Source organism: Varanus komodoensis, unplaced genomic scaffold, assembly GCF_004798865.1.
Source record: "Varanus komodoensis strain SLA01 unplaced genomic scaffold, ASM479886v1 scaffold30, whole genome shotgun sequence".
NCBI classification, from domain to species: Eukaryota; Metazoa; Chordata; class Lepidosauria; order Squamata; family Varanidae; genus Varanus; species Varanus komodoensis.
In genome coordinates, this window is record NW_025335762.1 from 4,042,125 (window position 1) to 4,062,901 (window position 20,777).

Consider the following 20,777-nt stretch of genomic DNA (forward strand, 5'->3'; position numbering starts at 1 on the left):
CCAATGATTTTCCCCCAACACACTGAACTCTAAAGGTGCAAACCTATGTATATCTAAGCAGACAGAAGTCCTAGTACTCAGCAAGGCCCAAACAAATATTCTGGTCATTGAGAGCTTTCTTCTAAGCATGGATAGCATTATGCCACAATTATACTGCTGAAATGAAGAGTGTTTAGGTGAGGAAGAGATTACCAGGAATAGATTTTATGTAAAGGACTATGAGATCTGTTTGGTTGTGGTTCTCCTGGCAAATCACGGTTCTCAGGGCTCCTTCATTCTAAGCGTGTGCTGCTGTCGTTTTATACCAGGCTCAGGCTAGTGGATCTCATGATCCAAGGATTAAAAAGCAAAACAAAACTCTGATGCCTGCCCCTTTCTGATTTAGATGGGGCCTTGCACCAACCCATGATTACATGGCAGGTCTATTATCCCCATGACACAGTAAGGAATATTGCTGAAGATCACCTACTAAATTCTTAGGGGTGTCGAGATATGTATGAAAGTCTTCTTTGCTCTAGTCACATTTCGAATCACTTTGCTTGAGATTTCAGTATGGAGAGCCAGCACGGGTGGGCAAGCTAACTATCTGCGCCACAGTGCCCTCGTAATAATATGCAATCATACTGATAATATTTAATAATAAGCAATATCCATATGTAATATACCTATGCAACAATATGTATCAAAATTTCCATATCATCAGTTCGTGATGTGTGTAGCTTTGTTCAAAATCTGTCCTTGCTTGCCACAAAACTTACTGGATAAACTTGGGCTAGTCGCTAACTCTCAGCCTAATCCACCTCGCAGGGTTGTTCTAAGGGGAAGAACATGCTGCCCACTGTAAAAGAACAGAACCGCTCTCCAGTGTTGCATTTAGTTTGGTTTTAGGGTATTATGGGCCACATGTACACACACGTGTGCGCACACACGGATGTTCTTGAGCATACACTTTCTACTTTAAGGCAAAAGGTTAATAATTTTGAGACCAAACATCTGGTTAGAATGCACAGGTTAAGATGTTTTCTTGAGAAGCAAGGAGAATATAAAGTTCAACAGCACATCAGAGGAAAAAGAAGTTTCAGCTCAGGGGACAGAAATTGAGTTCCCCTTTGTTTCCTGTCCACTCACAGAATGAGTTGTCACTTATCCATGGCAGATCTTTGATGGAATGGCAGAATTCAGGTGCCATGAACTGGTCTCCGGCCTTTGGTTCTCCAGAGGTTTTGGGCTACAAGCCCCAGCATTCCTAGATCCAGGGCAGATGGGAGCAGAAGTGCAAGACATCCAGAGATCACCAAGCTGGGGAAGTTTGTTATAAGCAAAGAAAATGTGTGAAATGTGTAGCTGCAAGCACAATCCCCACCTTTATTATCCACGTGCATTTTTGTTCCTGGATGGCAGAGAAGTGAACCCAGTAGTTTTCTTATGTACCTATCTACTCAGCTGTTTCAAGAAAGCATCAAACACATTTTTAGATTGCAACAACTCTCCCTAGGAAGTTGCTTTAAGCTGAATCACACTATTGAGGTTGGATCCTGGTTCAGTCCCATGCAGAGCAGACCCAATGCAATCAACAGCATGCATTAGCACTTCCCAACTTAATTGCATTGCTTTTAATGGGTCTGCTCTATACCTTAATCCTTCCCGTGACATATTTACTGCAGGTTTGCCTGCTGTAGCATTCTGCAAGCAGGAGATCTCCAGAGGTGTTGCCTACAGCTCCCAATATTCACACACTGCAGGACCAAAATTGCAGTGGTGTGGTTCATTAAAATGAAGAAGCGGCACAAGGAGAGCAAAGCAACTTTATTGGGCAAGTCCGGAGTAGCCTTCATGCTTCCAGAACACTCCTTTTGGCTGGATGTTCTGTTCAGCAAAGATCCCAGCTGGTGGCATTTTGGAGTATCCTGGAAAAGCCCCTGAGTGGACCATGGTGCAATGTCAGAGATGCATAAAAGACGATTCCAGAATTAAAACGGAAGAATACTTCATAACTCAGTGGCAGGACTGTGGCATGTGCATTGCAAGGAAAGCCATGCCAGAAGCTCCAACCCTTGAAAAAGGACGCTTGGGTCCCAAAGCTGGGTCCACCCAGCCTAGCATGACATTTGCTTTGTCATGCTGGCTTGCTTCAGTGCCTTTTTGGTCAACGCCCCCCCTCCACCCCTGACATTGTGCTGCAGCCCTTCCCATAGTCAAATTCGGGGGGGGGGGGGGCAAGCCATCTGTGAGCAATTCATCTGGTCTGCAGGCCTTTAAAGACAGAACTGTCGTAAGCCATTTTAATGTGCTTATTGCATTTGTTATGCTGATATCCAGCCTTGTCCCCTGCAAGGAAGCCAAGCCGGTTTATGTCATGCTCTTCCTCCTCCTCTCGTTTTCATCTTCAAAAGAACCCTGCAAGGTAGGTTAGTTTAAGAACTGGTGATGGGCCAAAGTTACCCTCTGAGCTTCATGATCCAATGAGAACCAGAACCCTGACCCCCTGGGTCCTATTTTGTCTCTCCAACCACTATGTTATACTGGCTCCCAGTGACTAGCTTGTTAAAAAAGGAGGGTTGAGTTAAAATGACGCACTTTCAGCTTGTTCTATTCCTGGTAACTCAAGAAGCCTCCTTAAAGCATCTTCAACTAGTTAGCCCTCTAGCCTAGGGATGGAGAATGTATAGACAAAGGGATGTTGCTGAACTACAGGTTGGTGACATGCAGGTACATAAGAGGGTGTCACACGGAGGTGGGTGGAGACCTGTTCTCCCCTGCAGAGGAAGGCAGGACGCGCTCTAACAGAGCCAAGCTCAGGGGACCAAGGTTCAGTTTGGATGCCGGGAAGGCCTTCCTGACAGTGAGGACCCCAAGGGTGTGGAATGGGCTTCCAGGGGAGGTCGTTGAGGCCCCATCGGTGCGGGTGTTCGAGGATAGGCTAGACATGCACATGATGGGCATGTCATGAGTGGAGCCGGCTGGAGCCGGGGGTCAGACTAGATGGCCTGGGAGACCCCTTCTGACTCGCTCAGTTTCTATGTTTCTAATTGCAGCTTCCATTATCCTTAGCTGATAGTGATGGGGATGATGGAATTAGAGTCCAGCAACATCCAGAGAAGGACATGTCCCTCATCCCTGTACCTGACTGGCAGCAACATCCAGAGTTTCAAATGCCCATCTTTCACATTATTTGCTACTGGATGGAACATTTTGAGCTGCAGATGCCAGGGATTTAACCTGGTGAAGTATGAGCCTTTTTCTGGAGGACCACAGGACGCACAGGAGTTTTCAGATCAGATCAGATATTTGTGTGGCTGGCCCAGTGTTGTCCACCTGACTGACAGCAGATCTCTTGAGCAGAAAACTCCAGCATCCCTTGATAACCTGATTCTTTTAACTGGAGTATACAAGATTGAATGGAGAGACTTGGCGTGCAAGGCACACACTTGACAATTGATCTGTGGTCATCTGTTGCCCATCTTAAAACAGGAAGGAGGGATGGACACGGTCAGACAAGCTCCCTGTCTTTCCATTGAGATGTGCTGTTATTCACCCTTTACCTTCATAGCTGACCTTCTTCAGACGAACCCTTCCCTTTAGCATATTAGGCACTATTTTGCCAGGATGTTGTCTTCCTCCCCCATGTAAATAAATAAACAAACAAATAAATAAATGTTGAAGTTGAAAATTCTTGACAAGACTACAAGGCATGCTGCATAGCAAGTAGATAAACAGCAGGTCCTTCTCCCAAGTCGATCAGCTGGATCCAGATGTATTGCTACTTAGAGTAGACCCACTGAAATCCATGGGATGTGTTGATCATCTAAGTAGGACTAAATCTGATTCTGAGCATTGGAATTGAACATGGAAAAGTTCCAGAACTACAAAGGTACCCTTGATGCCATCCTGAATGTGGTTGGGTTGTTTAAATCCCATTGCAGACAACCAAGCATCCAGGTTTCCCATCACGTACATTACAGTGCACAGGAACCAGTTTCCTACAAAGTTATATAAAAATAGCCCACCAATTGAGGTTAACCTTCAAATCACCTTCATTAAAATATAAGGAAAGGACTTTCATCCAGCCATTTATTTACGGACCTGATTTCATGTTATAAGAAAAACATATTGTTGAAAAGAAGACAGTTTGCATACATTTTCTTCCTTGATGAAATTGCTCTGTATTTAATTTTGCATAAATATAAACTCCTTTCAGCAATAAGTTACAATTCACTTGTTCTGAAGCAAACAATACTCTAAAAATGTAGGTTGGAAATGACAGATCCACTCACATAATACCATTTTGAAAGGAACAATTTGCTGCATTGAAAGGTTAGAAAAGTACAGCTTTTCAAATTTTACAGGTAAATAAAAGGTGAATAAGCATTTTGTTGTGAGTCTGATGCAGTTCAGGTCATTGATACATCAGGTTACTTGATGCAAAAAAGAGGACATTTAATTGTGAAATCATGCTATAGCTCAGGAACTTTTCTGCAGGATCACCTTGCACTGTCATTTTTAACTTTCCCCTTCATTTGCTAGGAAGATTTTTCTTGTGGGCAACTATCCATCCGTTGTTCAATATCATGGCATTCTTTAAATAAAAACTGGAGCCCCAGTTTGTCACTTTCCCTCTCTTTTTATTCTGAATTTATTTTGGTTTAAATTAAATGAAAAGGCACATTCATCACCCAGCTAATCCTGAGTAGTTGGACCCATGCCAGTCTGGACTGATATAATAAGCACACAATCAGAAGTTCCACTGACATCTAGGGCACTTAATTCCGAGTAAAGATGAAGTAGCAACCACATTTTGCCTTGCCTTGCCTTAAAAGAGACATCTGAATTTATCACACATGCATAATTTAGAAACAAACCCAGCTGAGTATGTCTGCATTGAATTTCAGCTGTCTGGTCCCAAAATATGCCTTTTCTTTTACTCAGAAGTAAAGTTCATTGAATACAAATAGGATTGCAGGTTTAAAGATCTTGATGCCTAACCTTACACATCTTGCAAGGCATATTACTTTCTTACTCATTAGAATACTTCTTGTAGAACCAAAATACTTGTGCATTCTTTCTTTGTTCCAGTTTAATTCTTGTGCTGTCATAAATATCTTCCTGCCTGGAGCAGAAGTCCAGCTATCCCAGGAACTGCAGAAAGACCCTAATTTCGCCCTCTCTATGTTTTTCCCACCCCACCCAACTCATGACACTATGAGCCAGGCTTGTCAAATTCATGGGGGAGGGGGAATAAGAGAAGAATGTTTAATAGACAAAAGTTTAATATTTAGTCATTAAAAAGTATCCTTCTTATCAGATAATTTGGAAGAAGGAGATCAAACAGTGGATTTTAGCAGGCTCCCCCTGCAAACACAACTCAGCAAAAGTCCTGAAGACGCCTGCCTCCGTTTCCCCTTTCCACTGACTGCAGTGCTGCATTTCTATGACAGCACCATATTAATGAGCCAGCAGCAGCAGGGGCTTCCTTTTGCTTGAAAAGTTTGCCACTTGCCCTTCCAACTTTGGGAGAAGGAGGAAGAGGAGGAAAAATGCCATGAAGCAAAGCCACAGCATTTGGTACAAGAACAAAGCAGGAAAGGGACTCACGACCAGGAAAGTGTAGCACGGTGCAGCAGATTTTTTTTCTCAGAAACCTGCAGGGTCTGTAAAGCAAGTCTGAGTGAGCCTCTGTTCTAAGGTGCTGGTTCCTGGGAATGAGCGGTACCAAATGCAAGAGGGACTGGGTTCTGGACAAAGGTGGTTTAAGGAATGTCTGGAAGTGTATCAGCATTTTGGCGACCAGGGTGGTGGTGAGGGGGCGGGGGGGTGCATGCTTACTGTTTATCCCTTTGAGCAATGATTTTTCACTTCTACATAACACCTCCCACTCAAAGTCCAGGAAATAAAATACTGGTTCCAGAAGTTTAATGCTGTGCATTTGTTATACTAGACTCCCCAGGTTCAGTAGGAGAGCTCTCAAACCGAGGGTGGGGAGGGGGGGGGCTGGGTCTGCCCCAGTAAAATGACATATTCTGCAACCCAGTCCTGCCAATCATGATGCCAAAATCTGTCCTGCTCCATGCAGTTTAAGGAACGGTGTGCAAGATTGCTGTCTTTTTAATACCATATCTATGTTAGAATGAAGTCATGGGTTGGGTACTTAATAGCGCACTGTGGGTGGCAAAGACAAAACGTGTTGGATTGGCGTGTGGGAGCTATTATTCTAAAGAATGTGATTCAGCGTTGCTGAAAATATACATCCTGGAATGCTCTCTCTCCAGACTGCAGCATCTCCGCCTGCAACCGACCGGGTCTCCAGTCGTGCCCTTCCTTCCCAGTCCCTCAACCGCGCCAGCCATTGCGTGGCAGCCCTGGCACCGGAAAGGGGTCCTTCCCCGCACCCCTCGCCTGCCGCGCTCCGTCTGACCTTTCAATGTCAAGCCCTTGAGAGGCATTTCACTGTTTTCTTGGTTTCCAGGAAATCCTCTTTAATGCAAAAGGGGTGGGCGGATGACTGCTCTATTGGTTCACTTTTTGAAAAGAGAGAGAGATTCCCTGCTGGGAAGCCGGCCGGCCGGGAGGGAGCTCCCCTTTTGGCGAGCGGGTCTTTCTGCCGCTCGCCACTGCGGAGGGAGCAGCGGGCTCGGGTCCCGCGGCGGGCCGATCGCGGGCTTGCCGGTCCCGCCGGGGGCATTCCTCGGGCGCAGCGGAGGCGCCCCCGCTTGCTCCGCCTCGCCGGCGCGCCCTCCGTTTGCCCGTGGCGCTGGCCTTGGTGCTGAACGCCGCCATGACTAGCGCAGACAAGAAGCACCGCCTTACCTGATCCTCCAGCGCGACAGCCCCCACCTCGCGCCCGATCACCCAGACCCCAGGCAGGCGGGTGGCCGGATGGCTGGGGGGGGGGCTGGCCCCACCCACGCCCTTTCGTGCCGCCGCCGCCGCCTTCTGGGGGCGACCCCCGCGGCTTGGCAGAAGCGAAGTCCTGCGGGGGAGGGGAAGGGAGGGGAGGGGGGGAGGGCAAAGAAGCGGAAGGAAGGGACGGAGCGATGCAAAGAAAGGCAAAAGGAGGGAGAAATGCGGGGGCGGGCTGGATAAAAAGCGCGGCTGGGGAGAGAAATGGGGGAGCAATGGCTGCTGTCAGCGAAGACCAGCCCTTGGTGGGACTTACTGTGCAGCCAGCGCGGGCATCCCGTGCAGAAACGGGGGTGGGGGAGAGAGAAGCGCGGCCCAGGGAGGCGGGCGGAAGGAGGGGTTTATGAATGGAAGGGGCCAGGAGCGCCGGCTGCCTCTTTCTGGGGGTGGGGGGGAGAGCGTGGCGGGGGCGTGGCTTGCCGGGGGAGGGGCCTCGCCCGCGCCCCGTCCTGGCCGCGTCAGCCGGCGGTCGCGCCCCCTCCCGAGCCCAACGTGCAGCTCCGATATATAAGGCGGCGCCGTCCGCAGATCCTCCGCTGCCGGAACCCGCGCCACGCGCCCTCGCCCAGTCCTCCAAGATGAGCTACACGCTGGAGCCGCTCGGCAACCCGTCCTACCGGCGGGTGGCCGAGAGCCGGACCACCTTCAGCCGGGCCAGCGTGTCGCCGTCCAGCGGCTTCCGCTCGCAGTCATGGTCGCGCAGCTCGCCCAGCACCGTGTCCTCGTCCTACAAGCGCAACGTGGCGGCGGCGGCGGCGCGGCCCTCCTACGGCTCCACGGTGCTGAGCTCCTCCGAGAGCCTGGAGCTGAGCCAGTCGTCGCTCTTCAACGGCGCCGGCGGCGAGCTGAAGCTGAGCCGCTCCAACGAGAAGGAGCAGCTGCAGGGCCTCAACGACCGCTTCGCCGGCTACATTGAGAAGGTGCACTCGCTGGAGCAGCAGAACACGGAGCTGGAGCGCGAGATCGCGGCGCTGCGCCAGCGCCAGGCCGGCCGCGCGCAGCTGGGCGACGCCTTCGAGCAGGAGCTGCGCGAGCTGCGCCGCGCCCTCGAGCAGGTCGGCCACGAGAAGGCGGCGCTGCAGCTCGACTCCGAGCACCTGGAGGAGGACATCCAGCGCCTCAAGGAGCGCTTCGAGGACGAGGCGCGCCTCCGCGACGACGTCGAGGCCGTCACGCGCGCCCTGCGCAAGGACATCGAGGAGGCGTCCATGGTCAAGGTCGAGCTGGACAAGAAGGTGCAGTCGCTGCAGGACGAGGTGGCCTTCCTGCGCGGCACCCACGAGGACGAGGTGGCCGACCTGCTGGCCCAGATCCAGGCCTCGCACGTCACCGTCGAGCGCAAGGACTACCTGAAGACGGACCTCTCGGCCGCCCTCAAGGAGATCCGCTCGCAGCTCGAGTGCCACTCCGACCAGAACATGCTCCAGGCCGAGGAGTGGTTCAAGTGCCGCTACGCCAAGCTCACCGAGGCCGCCGAGCAGAACAAGGAGGCCATCCGCTCGGCCAAGGAGGAGATCGCCGAGTACCGGCGGCAGCTCCAGGCCAAGAGCATCGAGCTCGAGTCCGTCCGCGGCACCAAGGAGTCCTTGGAGCGCCAGATCTCCGACATCGAGGAGCGCCACAACCACGACCTCTCCACCTACCAGGTAGGGCGCGGGGCGGGGCGGGGGGGGGCTTGGGCTGCTCCAGGGGAGCCCCCGGGGAGCTGCCGGCTCCGGGGACGGCGGGCGCTGCGTGCACCGAGTCAGGCCGTGGGTCCCGCCGTGCGCGTACCGGCAAAAGGACGGGGATTCAAGCCTGCGAACTTTCCCGGCGCATCTGCCACTGGGAGGCTGTGGGCGTAGCAGGGGAGCGGGAGACGCCCCCCTTTCCCCTCCACGCCCTCGCACACGCGCGACGGCGGGGGAAGGGTTAAGCCCGCGTTTATGCAGCTGGGGCGGGAAGGCGAGGCGCATCTGGGGATGGGGTCGTCGCCCTCCCCACCCCACCCCCGCCCTCCCGTTCCTGGATTCGTGTGGTTTCTCGAAGGAATAGCTTTCTTCCACAGGTAATTATTAGCTGACTAATAAACTGGATCCACCGTATTAAGTATGCTTCCTTGAAATGTCATTGAAATCAAGAGGACTTTGCAGGAAAAAATATCTGAAGTGGAAATGTTAATATGAAATATACGGCTTTTCTTTTTCAGAAGCAGGTTATTCAGGAAGAAGTTCACGCCCCCTTCCCCTTTACGCATCTCCCCCAGGCTGCCTCTGCCAATGAACAGTGGGCACCCCTCCCCTCTCCTAGCGGATCTCCGCAGATGCGGGAGACTGGGAAACCCCGAACCTGCAGGCTGTACATTTCATGATGGGGGGGGGGGGGGGGGATTCCCCCCCCCCCCGCTTCTGTCTTCTCTAAAATGTTCTCTCCGAAGGATATCCGATCTGCCCGTTTGCAGCTGGACAGTGGGGAGGGGGGATTCTTGGAGCAGGGTAACCAATGCTTCAAAAGCCGTGCCAGGATCTGCTTTACATCATTTTGAAAACCAAAAAAAAAAAAGTAAAGGGGGTAGTAAATGGTACTTTCTTTTAGGGCCACCCAAGATTTTCTTTTCTTTTTACTGGAACGGGTGTAAAGGTTTTCAAGCTGCACCAAACTCGTTATTCAGTTGAATGCATAACTCATGGACGAAGTGCGGTTTTCTAGTGAAATGTAACTGAGAAGGAAGGGGAAGGAAGAGAGCTGCTCCTCTGCCCCCATGCTGCTCCTTTGCTGTACACCCCTAAAGGGTAGGACAGGGCAGTCTGTCTCCCTGCCCACATACAGAATGCAGAGTTCAAATTGGAAAGGGGAGGAAGAGGATGCCACGAGTGCCAGCACCACCCGCTTCCCCAAAGCTCCCAGGAAAACAGGCTTGCTCAGATTGTGGGACTTAGGGGTCAAGCAAAGTGGTCCAGCTCAGAGGAAAGTCCAGGAGCTGCTCCTTTCTGAGTCAGGCAAGGCTGAGGCTGGCTCTGGCCAGCTGCTGCCTGACAAACTTAGCTAGCAAAAGTTCTGGTGGTGATTAAGAGACGTCCTCAGTCAATTGCGGTAAGTCTTACTGGCGCAGTGTGTTGCTGAACGGTTCCCTCTAGCAGCACCAGAAGAGAAATGATGCACTGCAGAGCCAGCACTGTGAGGGTGACAAAGAGGGCTGGTGGCCAACGGGCTTCCCAAAGTTGCTCATTATCTAATAATCGCAATATTCAGAGCAGAGATTCACAATAAAAGGTGAAAGGGGAAATTCAATACTGCAGGGTAAAGAGATCAAGATCAAGCCATTGGTGCAGTGGTTAAGAGAGTGAGACCAGGTTCTAGTCCCCACTCAGCCCTGGAGCCAACTGGGTGACTCCGGGCCAGTCAGGGACCCTCGGGCCAGCCTCCCTCACAGGGTTGTTGTTGTGGGAATAAAATTAAGAGCAGCAGGAGGGGATGATGTAAGCTGCTTTGAGTTCTTAAAAAAAGAAAAAGGGTCAGATACGAAACTAATAAATAAATGCATAATATTAAAAACATTAATAAATAAATAAAACCATGCATAGAGAGGTTTTGCAATAGAAAATTAACATTTTGAAGTGACATTATTGGTATTCATTTATCACTGTTGTTATTAGTATTATTTCATTAAGATTGTTCTCCCACATCCTGGTGCATCTCTGGGAATCAGGATGGACTTCTGCAGGGTGAGTCATCATAAAATGCAGAAGAATTCATTCAGCAGCTGGACAATCAGCTTTTTAAAATGATGACGATAAATTGATGCATTTGCTGTGACATGCAACTTCCATCCCATACCAGTCTCTAAGGCACCCTGCTGAGCAGATCTCTCTGAGAATGCTTCTCCTTTGGGAAGCAAGCACTGCAACTCTGGACTGTTCCTGTACTGGAATATGTAAACGCCTCGTCTAAACTTGAAAGGCACCTCTGCAATTACGGATGAAGTGAGATGATTTGTGTTTCTCAGTGAATTAACTTTTGTGGGAGCAGCCAAGTTGCTGAGCCAGTCGGCAAACTGCAGCCTGAGTGGAATTTCACTTGGCCAAGTGCACCCCAAAGTTCTGCAATGCAGAGCTTTGCTACCACTAGGAAGCCCTCCTGCAAGTCATGCTGGTGAATGAACGCGCACGCACGATGCAGAGGGACATGTGGGAAAACATAGGAAAGGAGATGTGAATCCCTTAACATAAATATTATGTAGGACAAATAGTCTGAAAGTGGACAATGCAAACCACAGAGCTCTTATGTCATTTAAACTGGAATCGCTGATTTTATAGAAACTCCTGCAATGCCATTTCTGATGCAGAATTGGGCATTGCAGAATTCATAATGCAGACAAACACCAGACATGAATCAGAATTTATGGCTGCCTTGCCTCAACTCACCTCTAATGCCCCAAGCATGGCACAGAAATTGTGGGTTTTTTCCCAATTTCAAAGTGTGTGGGTTGTTTTTTTTTCTTTTCTCTTTTTGCTAAGGATGGCATTCAGTTATGCAGGGAAAATGTCCAGCAATGCATGCTTAAAACTTAGATTGAGTTCAGTGGGATGCCTTAAGAGAAGTAGGCTGAATTTTATGTATATATTCATTTATTCCCCAAATGTTTATCCTTAGTAGGAAGCATACAGAAAATAAGAACACTTTGAATCAGAACGCTCTTTATACAGGGCTAATCAGTTCCGAATTCCATCTGATGTAATTGTAATGGATGGGACTGAATGCTTTTGATCAAAGCTGACGAGATTAGGCGTCTGCCACAATTTTAGCAAAGAAGCGCTGGAAGTATTTTCCATCCATTTTCTTTAGTATATTGCTGTGAAAAACAAGGGTCATTGTGACAGGTAGGCCCTTAGCCACTGACTGCCGCAGTTCTTGTAAAATCAGTGGACGTTGGTTCCGGGTTTAAAATCAAATACCCAGACTTGCTTTAAAGGAAGGTTCTGCCTCTTGCTGCTACCCACCAATATACAACCTTGCCTCAAACTTTAATCATTCAAATTGCTTTAATAATGGTTGAATTTTCATGAGTTCCAAAGCAACCCAGAACATAGCATTTGGAAATCAGCAATTGTTAAAGATGTAACCAGGAAATGAATTTAGCTCAAGTAAATTTCCTGCATTGTCAGGACTGAAACCTCTCTCTCTCTCTCTCTCTCTCATTCCTGGATTAGTGGGATTTATTTTTGTCAACTATGTCCAGCTCAACACCCTTTATACTTTTATGCTCTATCATTTAATAAGTTGGTTTGTTTGGTTGCAATGTCCTTACCACTAACTTTGAACGCATTTCCAGAATACGATCAATTCCTTTTGAAGAATGGAAGGTTATCTATTGTTCTGAAAGCACATTTTAAAACAAGACAATTAAGCACTCCATGTTAAATTTTGGCTGAGTTATCTATAGATAGGTTAAGCATAATACAGAAACTTACATGGGTAGAATCCTGAAACCAGAACTGGTTTACATGTGAATGCATTGGCTCAACGCACAATCCTTTATATGTCTGAACAGCCCGCAAGATGCTTCAACCAGCCATACTAACTGGTTTTCTGTGGAAACTTGCATGGGATTGCTCACTTAAGAAGGCTCTAATGCTTACTTATTAACTTCAGTAATGCAAAGGAGATTCTCAAACCTGAATAATGATAACAATCCAAGACATCGCTTCTTTTGATTTTAGGCACAGGTGTCAGGAACAGAAATAGTCTAACACTGCCTGCTCATGAGTTTATTCCAGCTTCTGGAGAAAGTAGGTCTAGGACAATATTTCTCCTAACACTGGATGCATCTTATTTTTACTTCTTTAGCTCAGTCTTACCTGACTCCATACCTTCCAGGTATTTCAGACAGCAGTTCCTATCAGTTCCAGTCAGCATGCTCAGTGGTGGGCTGGGAGTTGTATCTTAAAATATTTTGAGTGCACCTGGTTGGAAAAGGCTCCTTCCATGCATAAGAATGGCTGGTTTTGCAGGGGAGGACATTTTTTTTTTAAAGTTCCTCAGGAATCCTTTCAGGTCTTTCCACACAAAAGAAGCAAGCGAGCGAGGTTCCTTCCAGACCCCACTCTCTGAGGCTGAGTTTTCTGGAGCAGATATTTAGGTCATCCATGTCTAATTCCTATTGGCTGGTCAAGGTGGGGAGAGAGTCCAATTCCAAGCTTTCTTCACCACTCCCCATCCAAACTCTCTCATCACTGAACCCAGACGTATGTCTTGCTTATCACTGTCTTAAAGGACTGTCTGTGTCTTCATTGCAGGACACGATTCAACAGCTGGAAAACGAACTGAGAGGCACAAAATGGGAAATGGCACGTCATCTGAGGGAATACCAGGATCTCCTCAATGTCAAGATGGCGCTTGATATTGAAATTGCTGCATACAGGTATGGCAGAGAAAACCCAGAGGTGGCAGATCGGGGAATTGCATTGCGGACGCTTCTGGTTCCAGCAAAGGGAAACAAAAACAAAGGAAGAAATGAACAAAAATCTGCTAGCCTTCAAACCCCCACCAGACATGTCGGTTGTTAGCAAAGATCTTTGCCAGTTCCTTGGTACAATCTGAGGTCTGGACACGGAATCATAATTCTGTGTCTGGGTCACTTTGCCTTCTGCTTTAGGCTTAGCAGAAACTCCACATATGACATCAGATCCAAAGGATATGTAGGCAATTTTTGTAGCATGGATAAAGGAGAAAGAGATTCACAGAGACAATTTGGTATTTGTTTCAGTTTTAGCATTTTATTTGAATTATTTGGTTTTGCTGACCCTGCCCCATTCTCACTCATTTGAGACTGCTTCTCAAGTCTGAATCATGTGAATTTCACAGTCTGCATACAGGACTGGAGCATCAGTGCCCTCTAATGCTTGCTGGAGTCCAACTTCCATCAGCCCCAGTCATTATTACCAGTGGGAGGACCCCTGGATTGCAATCGCCCTCATCCCCATTATGACCAGTGGGGATGAGGGTGATTGCAATCCACGGGTAAGTGGAAGGCCATGGGTTCTCCACTCCTGGTCCACATGTCAGCCCTTTGCACACTTGTTAAGTGCTATGCATGAACATTTTTCTCAGTTGTAGTTGGAATTGTCATTCAGTGGAAATCAGTGGAACATGCTTCTAACTGAATGTGCACAGGGAATGAATTTATGGCCCCCAGACAGTGTCTGGAACCCTAATTCCCAGACTTGTTCAGATTCCCATCTTCCTGACTGGACATAGCATCCTAACCCTGGAACTGGGAGCTGGAGCTCTGATCCCTGTCTTCATAGTTGGCATTGGAAGAACCCCACTGCCTCCTCTCGGAGGTTGGGAAAGCAACCTTGGAGAAGGGGAGAAGGGGGTGGGGACGGGGCACGAAGGGTAGGAAGCTACTGCCAGAATTCAGCATCCTGAAGTTGCACAATTCTTAGCCTTTTTTCATTACAAAATGCATCTGCAAAGTCTTCCATCGGCAGTGCAAGGCAGGCATGCCAGGGCAAAGAGGTCCTTTAATTCATTCTTCTCCAGAATTTTCTACCTTAAACAAAGAAAAAGAAGAAAAAGTCAGGCAAGTTTCCAGTCATCAGATAAAAGAAAGAGAAACAAATTCAGCTGAAAATGCAGCACTATTTTTATTTATTTATTTTTTTCAATTATGGAACAGAGACACAAAGGCCGTATTAAAAAAAATCAAGGTCTGGAAGAAAACGCTAAAACACCTCTCTTTTCCAGGGTCAGGGCAGGTGAGGCTTGACTGCTAACATAATCAGCAATGCATTTTTGGTGGTGGCCACCCCATCTTGGTCCAGAGTTAAATATGCCTGCAGTTATGTTCATATCTCTGATCAAACTGTTGTGGTGGCATGTGAGTCCCTGGAGAATACGAATACTTTTGCACAGTTTGCATGTTCATTTGAACCCTTGGGTTTCCCTTCCTTTGCTTTACTGAAGGAAAAGCTAAGTTTGTATTTTCATCACTGCTTCTGGACACTAGCAGTAATTCCATCTTTTTTGTTTATGTTAGGATCAGGTGCCCATTATTTCTAGGACAGGTGGCAACTGCTCCAGGATTGCCATCTCTGTTTGCTGCAGATATCTACGTGCAGATATCTACATTCAGGGCTTAATTCAACCAAACTTTAAAACAACTTTCCCCAGCTTTATGTCATCCAGATGTACTGGGCTACAACCCCACAGCTGATTGGGGAATGCTGGCATAAGGTTGAAGAGGGTTACTTTATGTACCCTTTCACTCAAAAGCAAAGAGTTAGGCACATGTTTAATTCTTCTTTGTAGGCATGCCTACTCAGAAGTAAGCTCCACTGAACTCATTGAATTTGCTCCCAAATAAGTAGATATAGCACTGAAGCCTAAATGTCTCCTATTGAAATGAATGGGATTTAATTAAAAAATAAAACAGCTTAACTTTTGCAGGATCGTGGCCCATGGGTGTCATGGCCTTTAAAGCACTAGGGATAATCTGGATGCAGTAGCCCTCGAACGCAAGATGAAGATGTAGGTATTGCTAGTCATTCTGGTTGTGGGGCCCTCTTTGGGCTTGCAAGGGGGTTGTTGACCCCCTAACCCTGTGATGGCAGCTTCTGCCTTTTGCTAGGATGGCTAGTCAGCCTGGGAGAAGGAGGAGGAAATCAGTGAGGTACCTGATGATGTCATAAGGGTGTTGAGGGCTCCCAAATACACTTGGAAGAGAAAGAAAGGCATTCTCTCCCACTTGAAAGGCTGTGCCTTCCCCAAACTCAGTTGCAGCACAATCCTACATATTTAGGATTCCACATACTTAGAAGTATATAATAAACCCCACTGAGTTCAGTGAAGTTTACTGCGGGAAAGTGGTGACAGGACCGCAGGCTTCATTACCTTCCCACTCCTCTGGGTTTTCTAGTGGTGCCCCTTATCTCAGCAAAGTGTTTTTGGAAGAGAAGAAGAGCCAGGTGCACTGCTATTATAAGATACAAGAAGGAAGAGTTCTATATTCAAGTTACTCAGGGTAGCTTTTTTAAGTGATTGCAGCAAGCAGAGGCAGCTGGTTGTGTTCATATGTGGAATTGGTTACTATATATGGCTATTAATTTCCCTGCTTGTGTTTCCCTAGGAAACTTCTTGAGGGTGAAGAGACAAGATTCAGTGCTTTCTCTGGAAGCATCACTGGGCCAACATTCACACATAGGCAACCTTCTGTAACAATATCAACTAGCAAAATACAGAAAGCAAAAGCTGAACCTGCAAAGCTAAAGGTCCAGCACAAATTTGTAGAAGAAATAATTGAAGAGACAAAAGTAGAAGATGAGAAATCTGAACTAGATGAAGCTCTTGCAGCCATGGCTGAAGAACTGGCTGGTGGAGCTGTGCCTGAAGAGAAGAAGGAGGAAGAGGAGGGAGAAGCAGTAGAAGAGGAAATTGTGGCAGAAGCAGAAGCCAAGGTTGCAGCAGCAGCACCAGAAGCTGGAGAAGAAGGAGAGGAAGAAGAGGGTGAGGAAGAAGAAGAAGCAAAATCTGATGAGGCAGAAGAAGGGGGATCTGAAAAAGAAGAAGAAAAGAGTGAAAAGGAAGAAGGTGAGGAAGAAGCAGGTGAGGGAGAAGCTGAGGAAGAAGCAGGTGAGAGCAAGGCAGAAGAGGAGGCTGAAGAAGCTGAAGGAGAGGGGGAGGAGACCATCACACCAGCCAAGGTAGAAAAGGCCAAAGCGTCTCCACCTAAATCTCCTGTGGCAGATGAAGCAGAGGCAAAAGAAGTGAGTAAGGAAGGTGGAGATGAGAAGGAAGAAGAACAGAAAGAAGAGGAAGCAAAAGAAGAGGAGAAAGCAGCCTCCCCAGCAAAGGCAGGTTCTCCAGAGAAAGCAGCATCACCAGAAAAAGCAGGGACTCCAGAGAAGGCAGCCTCTCCTGTGAAAGCTGGGACCCCTGAGAAAGGGTCTCCTGAGAAACCTAGCACTCCTGAGAAACCTGGAACCCCAGAAAAGGCCGCATCTCCAGAAAAAGCTGCAACCCCAGAGAAAGCTGCATCTCCAGAAAAAGCTGGAACTCCAGAGAAAGCTGCATCTCCAGAGAAACCGTCCTCTCCAGTAAAAGCTGAAACTCCAGAGAAAGCTGCATCTCCAGAGAAAGCTGCATCTCCAGAGAAAGCTGCGTCTCCAGAGAAGGCAGGGAGTCCAGTGAAAGAGGTAGAAGAAACCATCTCAATCACCAAGGCAGCAAAAGTTGGCTCAGAGAAAGAACTGAAGGTAGAGAAGAAAGAAAAAAGTGAGAAGGTCTCCAAGGACTCCACCAAAGAAGACATAGCCGTGAATGGAGAAGTGGAGGACAAAGGGGAGGTAGAGAAAGACTCGAAGGCCAAGCAAATAGAAGAAGAAGATAAAGGTGTTGTCACTAATGGTCTGGACATAAGCCCCACTGAAGAGAAGAAAGGGAAGAGTGAAGAGAAAGTTGTGGTAACCAAAAAAGTAGAAAAAATCACTAGTGAAGGGGATGCTGGGACCACCACTTACATCACGAAGTCTGTGACTGTCACACAGAAGATGGAAGAGCATGAAGAAACTGTTGCAGAGAAACTGGTATCCACCAAGAAGGTAGAGAAAGTCACTTCTTCACATGCTGTAGTGAAAGAAGTTAAAGAGAGCGACTAGGATAATCATGTTTTCCTTCGAAAGAGCTTGGGTCGGTGCAAAAGGTTAAGCCATATGACAGCTGCAAAATGCATGTAAGTGACGGCTTCTAAGCAGAATGGGTTCTCTCGTGGAGTCTCCAGAAACACTATTTAATTTCTGATTTATTTCTGTGCAATACCCAGGGGTGGTGGGGAATGCATGCAAGCCTGATGCGCTCCCTCTGCAGAACTTGGGGAATTAAAAATAAAATTCAATGCATGAGCTGTTATTCTTACAGAGGAAGCTGCTGATGGGACACTTCTGAGGAACGTCTTAAGATGCAAAGAAACAACTGAGCCAAATACAAGCAAATACTAAGAAAAGAATGAATGAAAAAATAATTATAATACCCAGAACTCTCCTAGCCTTAAGCTACTTAATAATTATGTTTACCTCACTGGTGCAAATAAGATGGACTTTTCTTCATGGGAGAACCTACTTTGACATGCACAGTATACAACCTTTTGTTGTTCGATGTAAAGCAGTCACAGCAGTCCGTGCTCAATAAAGGTCATATTGAAAATGTACCTTGCTTTGGTCGGCTGTCTCTTATAGCTCCAAGCATGCATAAATTACTCAGCCTCCTGCAGTAAACTAGCAAAATGCTAATGGAAAAAAAGGTGGTTGCAACTCCTTCTTTGAATGCCCCTCTTCTCCCCCCTCCCCACTTTGCTTCCAGTGCAGTTTAGCATATTTTCCTCCTTTCCATATAGTTGAAGGTTGTAATTTGCTAGATGAGCAAATAGGTCTCAGAGGAGGGTGGAGATTGGTGGAGCTGCTACAGTTGTCATAAACACCTGGGTAGCCCTCACAAACAGGCTCACACTTATGCATTTCCTGGAAATGGGAAGAAGTAGGAAATCTTGCTACATGTGAAGAAGTGCAAAAATTTTCCCATCTGCCCATGGTTCAGGAAAGAAGGTGCTTAACAAGGCAAAGATGGATACACAGATTCACAGAAGATAGGCCTTGGCTTACAAAATGTATCTTCTTCACTTTTCTTTAATAACATGGTCTTCTACTATATCTGAATTTCTTTGGAAGAAGCTATATCTGACAAGTTTGCTGCGAGGCTCTCTAGTGCGAAAGAGCCACTGGTTACACCATGATGGTGACTTAGTGTCCACCAGATGGCCTATGATCTCACTGCTGACTGTGCTAGTTCAGGCTGATGGGAGTTGCAGGCCCAAACATTTGAAGGCAGCTTGAGGCTGCCCGCCACTTGGCCAACCCAAAGGTGCGTTGGGTTCACTGAAGACTAGACAATCTTTGGAGCCATCTACAAATGTCCTTGTCGTCCCTTAGCAAATTGCTCTCTTCTAGAATACCAAAGTCTCCCTTTGTGGCATGTCCCACCAGCAGCCAGCATGGCACAAACGTGCCTGTGAACTCACAGAGGTGTGTCGAGAAAACTTCTCTCTCTGCCTTCGACTACACTGCGTGTGGTGACGGACAGCGTGCCTGCTGTGTGAGATCCCTCCAGCACAGAGGATTATGCTCGAGGTAACCGGGATAACTGGCCTGCTACCATGGCCCATTCAGCTGAGCATCTCCTGCCTCCACGGACTCCAGCAGGCACGTGGGCGCATGCAATTCACATGGAAGGAGTGGCCCTTGCCGCCAAACATTGCTGGATCGCTTGCTCCTGTTTCAGCCAAGGTCCCCATTGCTCCTCCCACCTGGTTCTTTGTCCCCGTCCTCAGTGATCAGCACTGTGTAGCCCCTGAGCCCACTAGCTTTTCAGCAGGGTGTCCACTCGCCCTTCGTGCAGCTCAGTCACCAGTGCCACCCTATGAACCATTCACTGGTTACATGTACACATTAAATACATGCACATCCACCAACACATTTACTAAATGCTGCATGGGCAATCGATATTCATATTTTACAGGCGAAGGATACCAAGGCTGAATAATCAGCATGTAGCATAAGAGCAGCCGTGGCAGAAAGGATGACACTTCTTACTGTTAAACTGTTGGGCATCAGAAACCTTGCTTATGCTCACCTGTCCAGCCTAGGACAGGCGCACCACAGGTGTGGTGACTTGATGCACTTGAGCCAAGAAGCTGCTGCTCATTGAATAAAAAAAGGTAGCGATGCCTTGGATCAGGGATGGTGGCTCCAATGGGCGGGTGAAGCCACGCCATTACTCTGGAGTTTACAGGAGCTATCTATGGTGCTGAACCCTCTCTATAGTGCTGGACACAACTTCTGAGAAGGAAGGGGAATCACGGCTCTTGGACCACTCCAGCCACTGACTGCCCTCTGGCATTTCCTTATTTGGCACAACATTGGAAGATGGCCTCTGCGTGCCTGTGGCGGTCATGACTATGTGGGTGAATGACTCTCAGTCCTGATGGCTGCGTGCTGCTTCCAGTATTAGAAGGGGAAGATGGGTGGGAAGGTACTCTTGCAGTCATGTCCTGCTTGTGGGTTCTCTATAGGCAGCTGGTTGGCCACCATGAGAACAAAATGCTGGGCTAGATGGACGCTGATGTGATGCAACAGGGCTCTTATATTTTTGGGCATTGCACCAAAAATGGAGATGTCAGAAGCAGCTGGGAGATGTGCTCTTACCACACCATTTAGCTCACATGTGGGGACAAATCGGAGCAAAGCTCTTCTTCCCAGATAGTGACTGACCACAGATCACCCACTGAGCTTGGGACTGAGCAGGGTTTGTGCCCACGTGTACGTGGTTTGAAGTCCACTGTGCAGAATACTGCACTGCACTGGTTCATTGCTCTCAAGGTCTCCCACTGTGTTCTGCCAGACAAAGTCTTGCTGGTTCTCCAGCCTGCGTTGACCCAAGCCTTTTCAGCTATTGGCCCAGGCTGCCCCTTTGTCTTCTCTTTAGAGGGTCAACGTGAACAAGTATTCACCAATGATGGACACGTATTTGAAAGGTTGTCACGAAAAAGGACAGGATCTCTTCTCACTCCATCCAGAATGCACAGCACAGAATAATGGGCTCAAGGTACAGGAAGCTGGATTCCAGCTAGATATCAGGAAAAATAGTCTGATTGCTAGAGCGGTACGGCAATGGAGTCAATGACCCAGGGAGGTTGTGGGCTCTTTCCACACTGGAGGGAACCCTGTACTGAACAAGGGGGTGGCTCTGATGGCCCCTTCCAATTCTACTGTTCTATGATGTCTCTCTATCTATCATATGCTCCTTGGCTTAATTTCAGGCTGCCCTTGTCCCAGTTTCCAAAGCTTTCT

General features: G+C 47.9%; 1 protein-coding gene across 1 annotated transcript; it reads left to right on the forward strand.

The window, feature by feature from the left end:
* The first annotated feature begins 7,475 nt into the window (after positions 1-7,475).
* On the forward strand, positions 7,476-17,534 carry NEFM (neurofilament medium chain). Its single transcript, XM_044437582.1, has 3 exons — positions 7,476-8,543; positions 13,173-13,297; positions 16,007-17,534. Exons 1-3 carry the CDS (start codon positions 7,476-7,478, stop codon positions 17,532-17,534), a joined length of 2,721 nt encoding a protein of 906 aa, XP_044293517.1.
* The last annotated feature ends 3,243 nt before the right edge of the window (positions 17,535-20,777 follow it).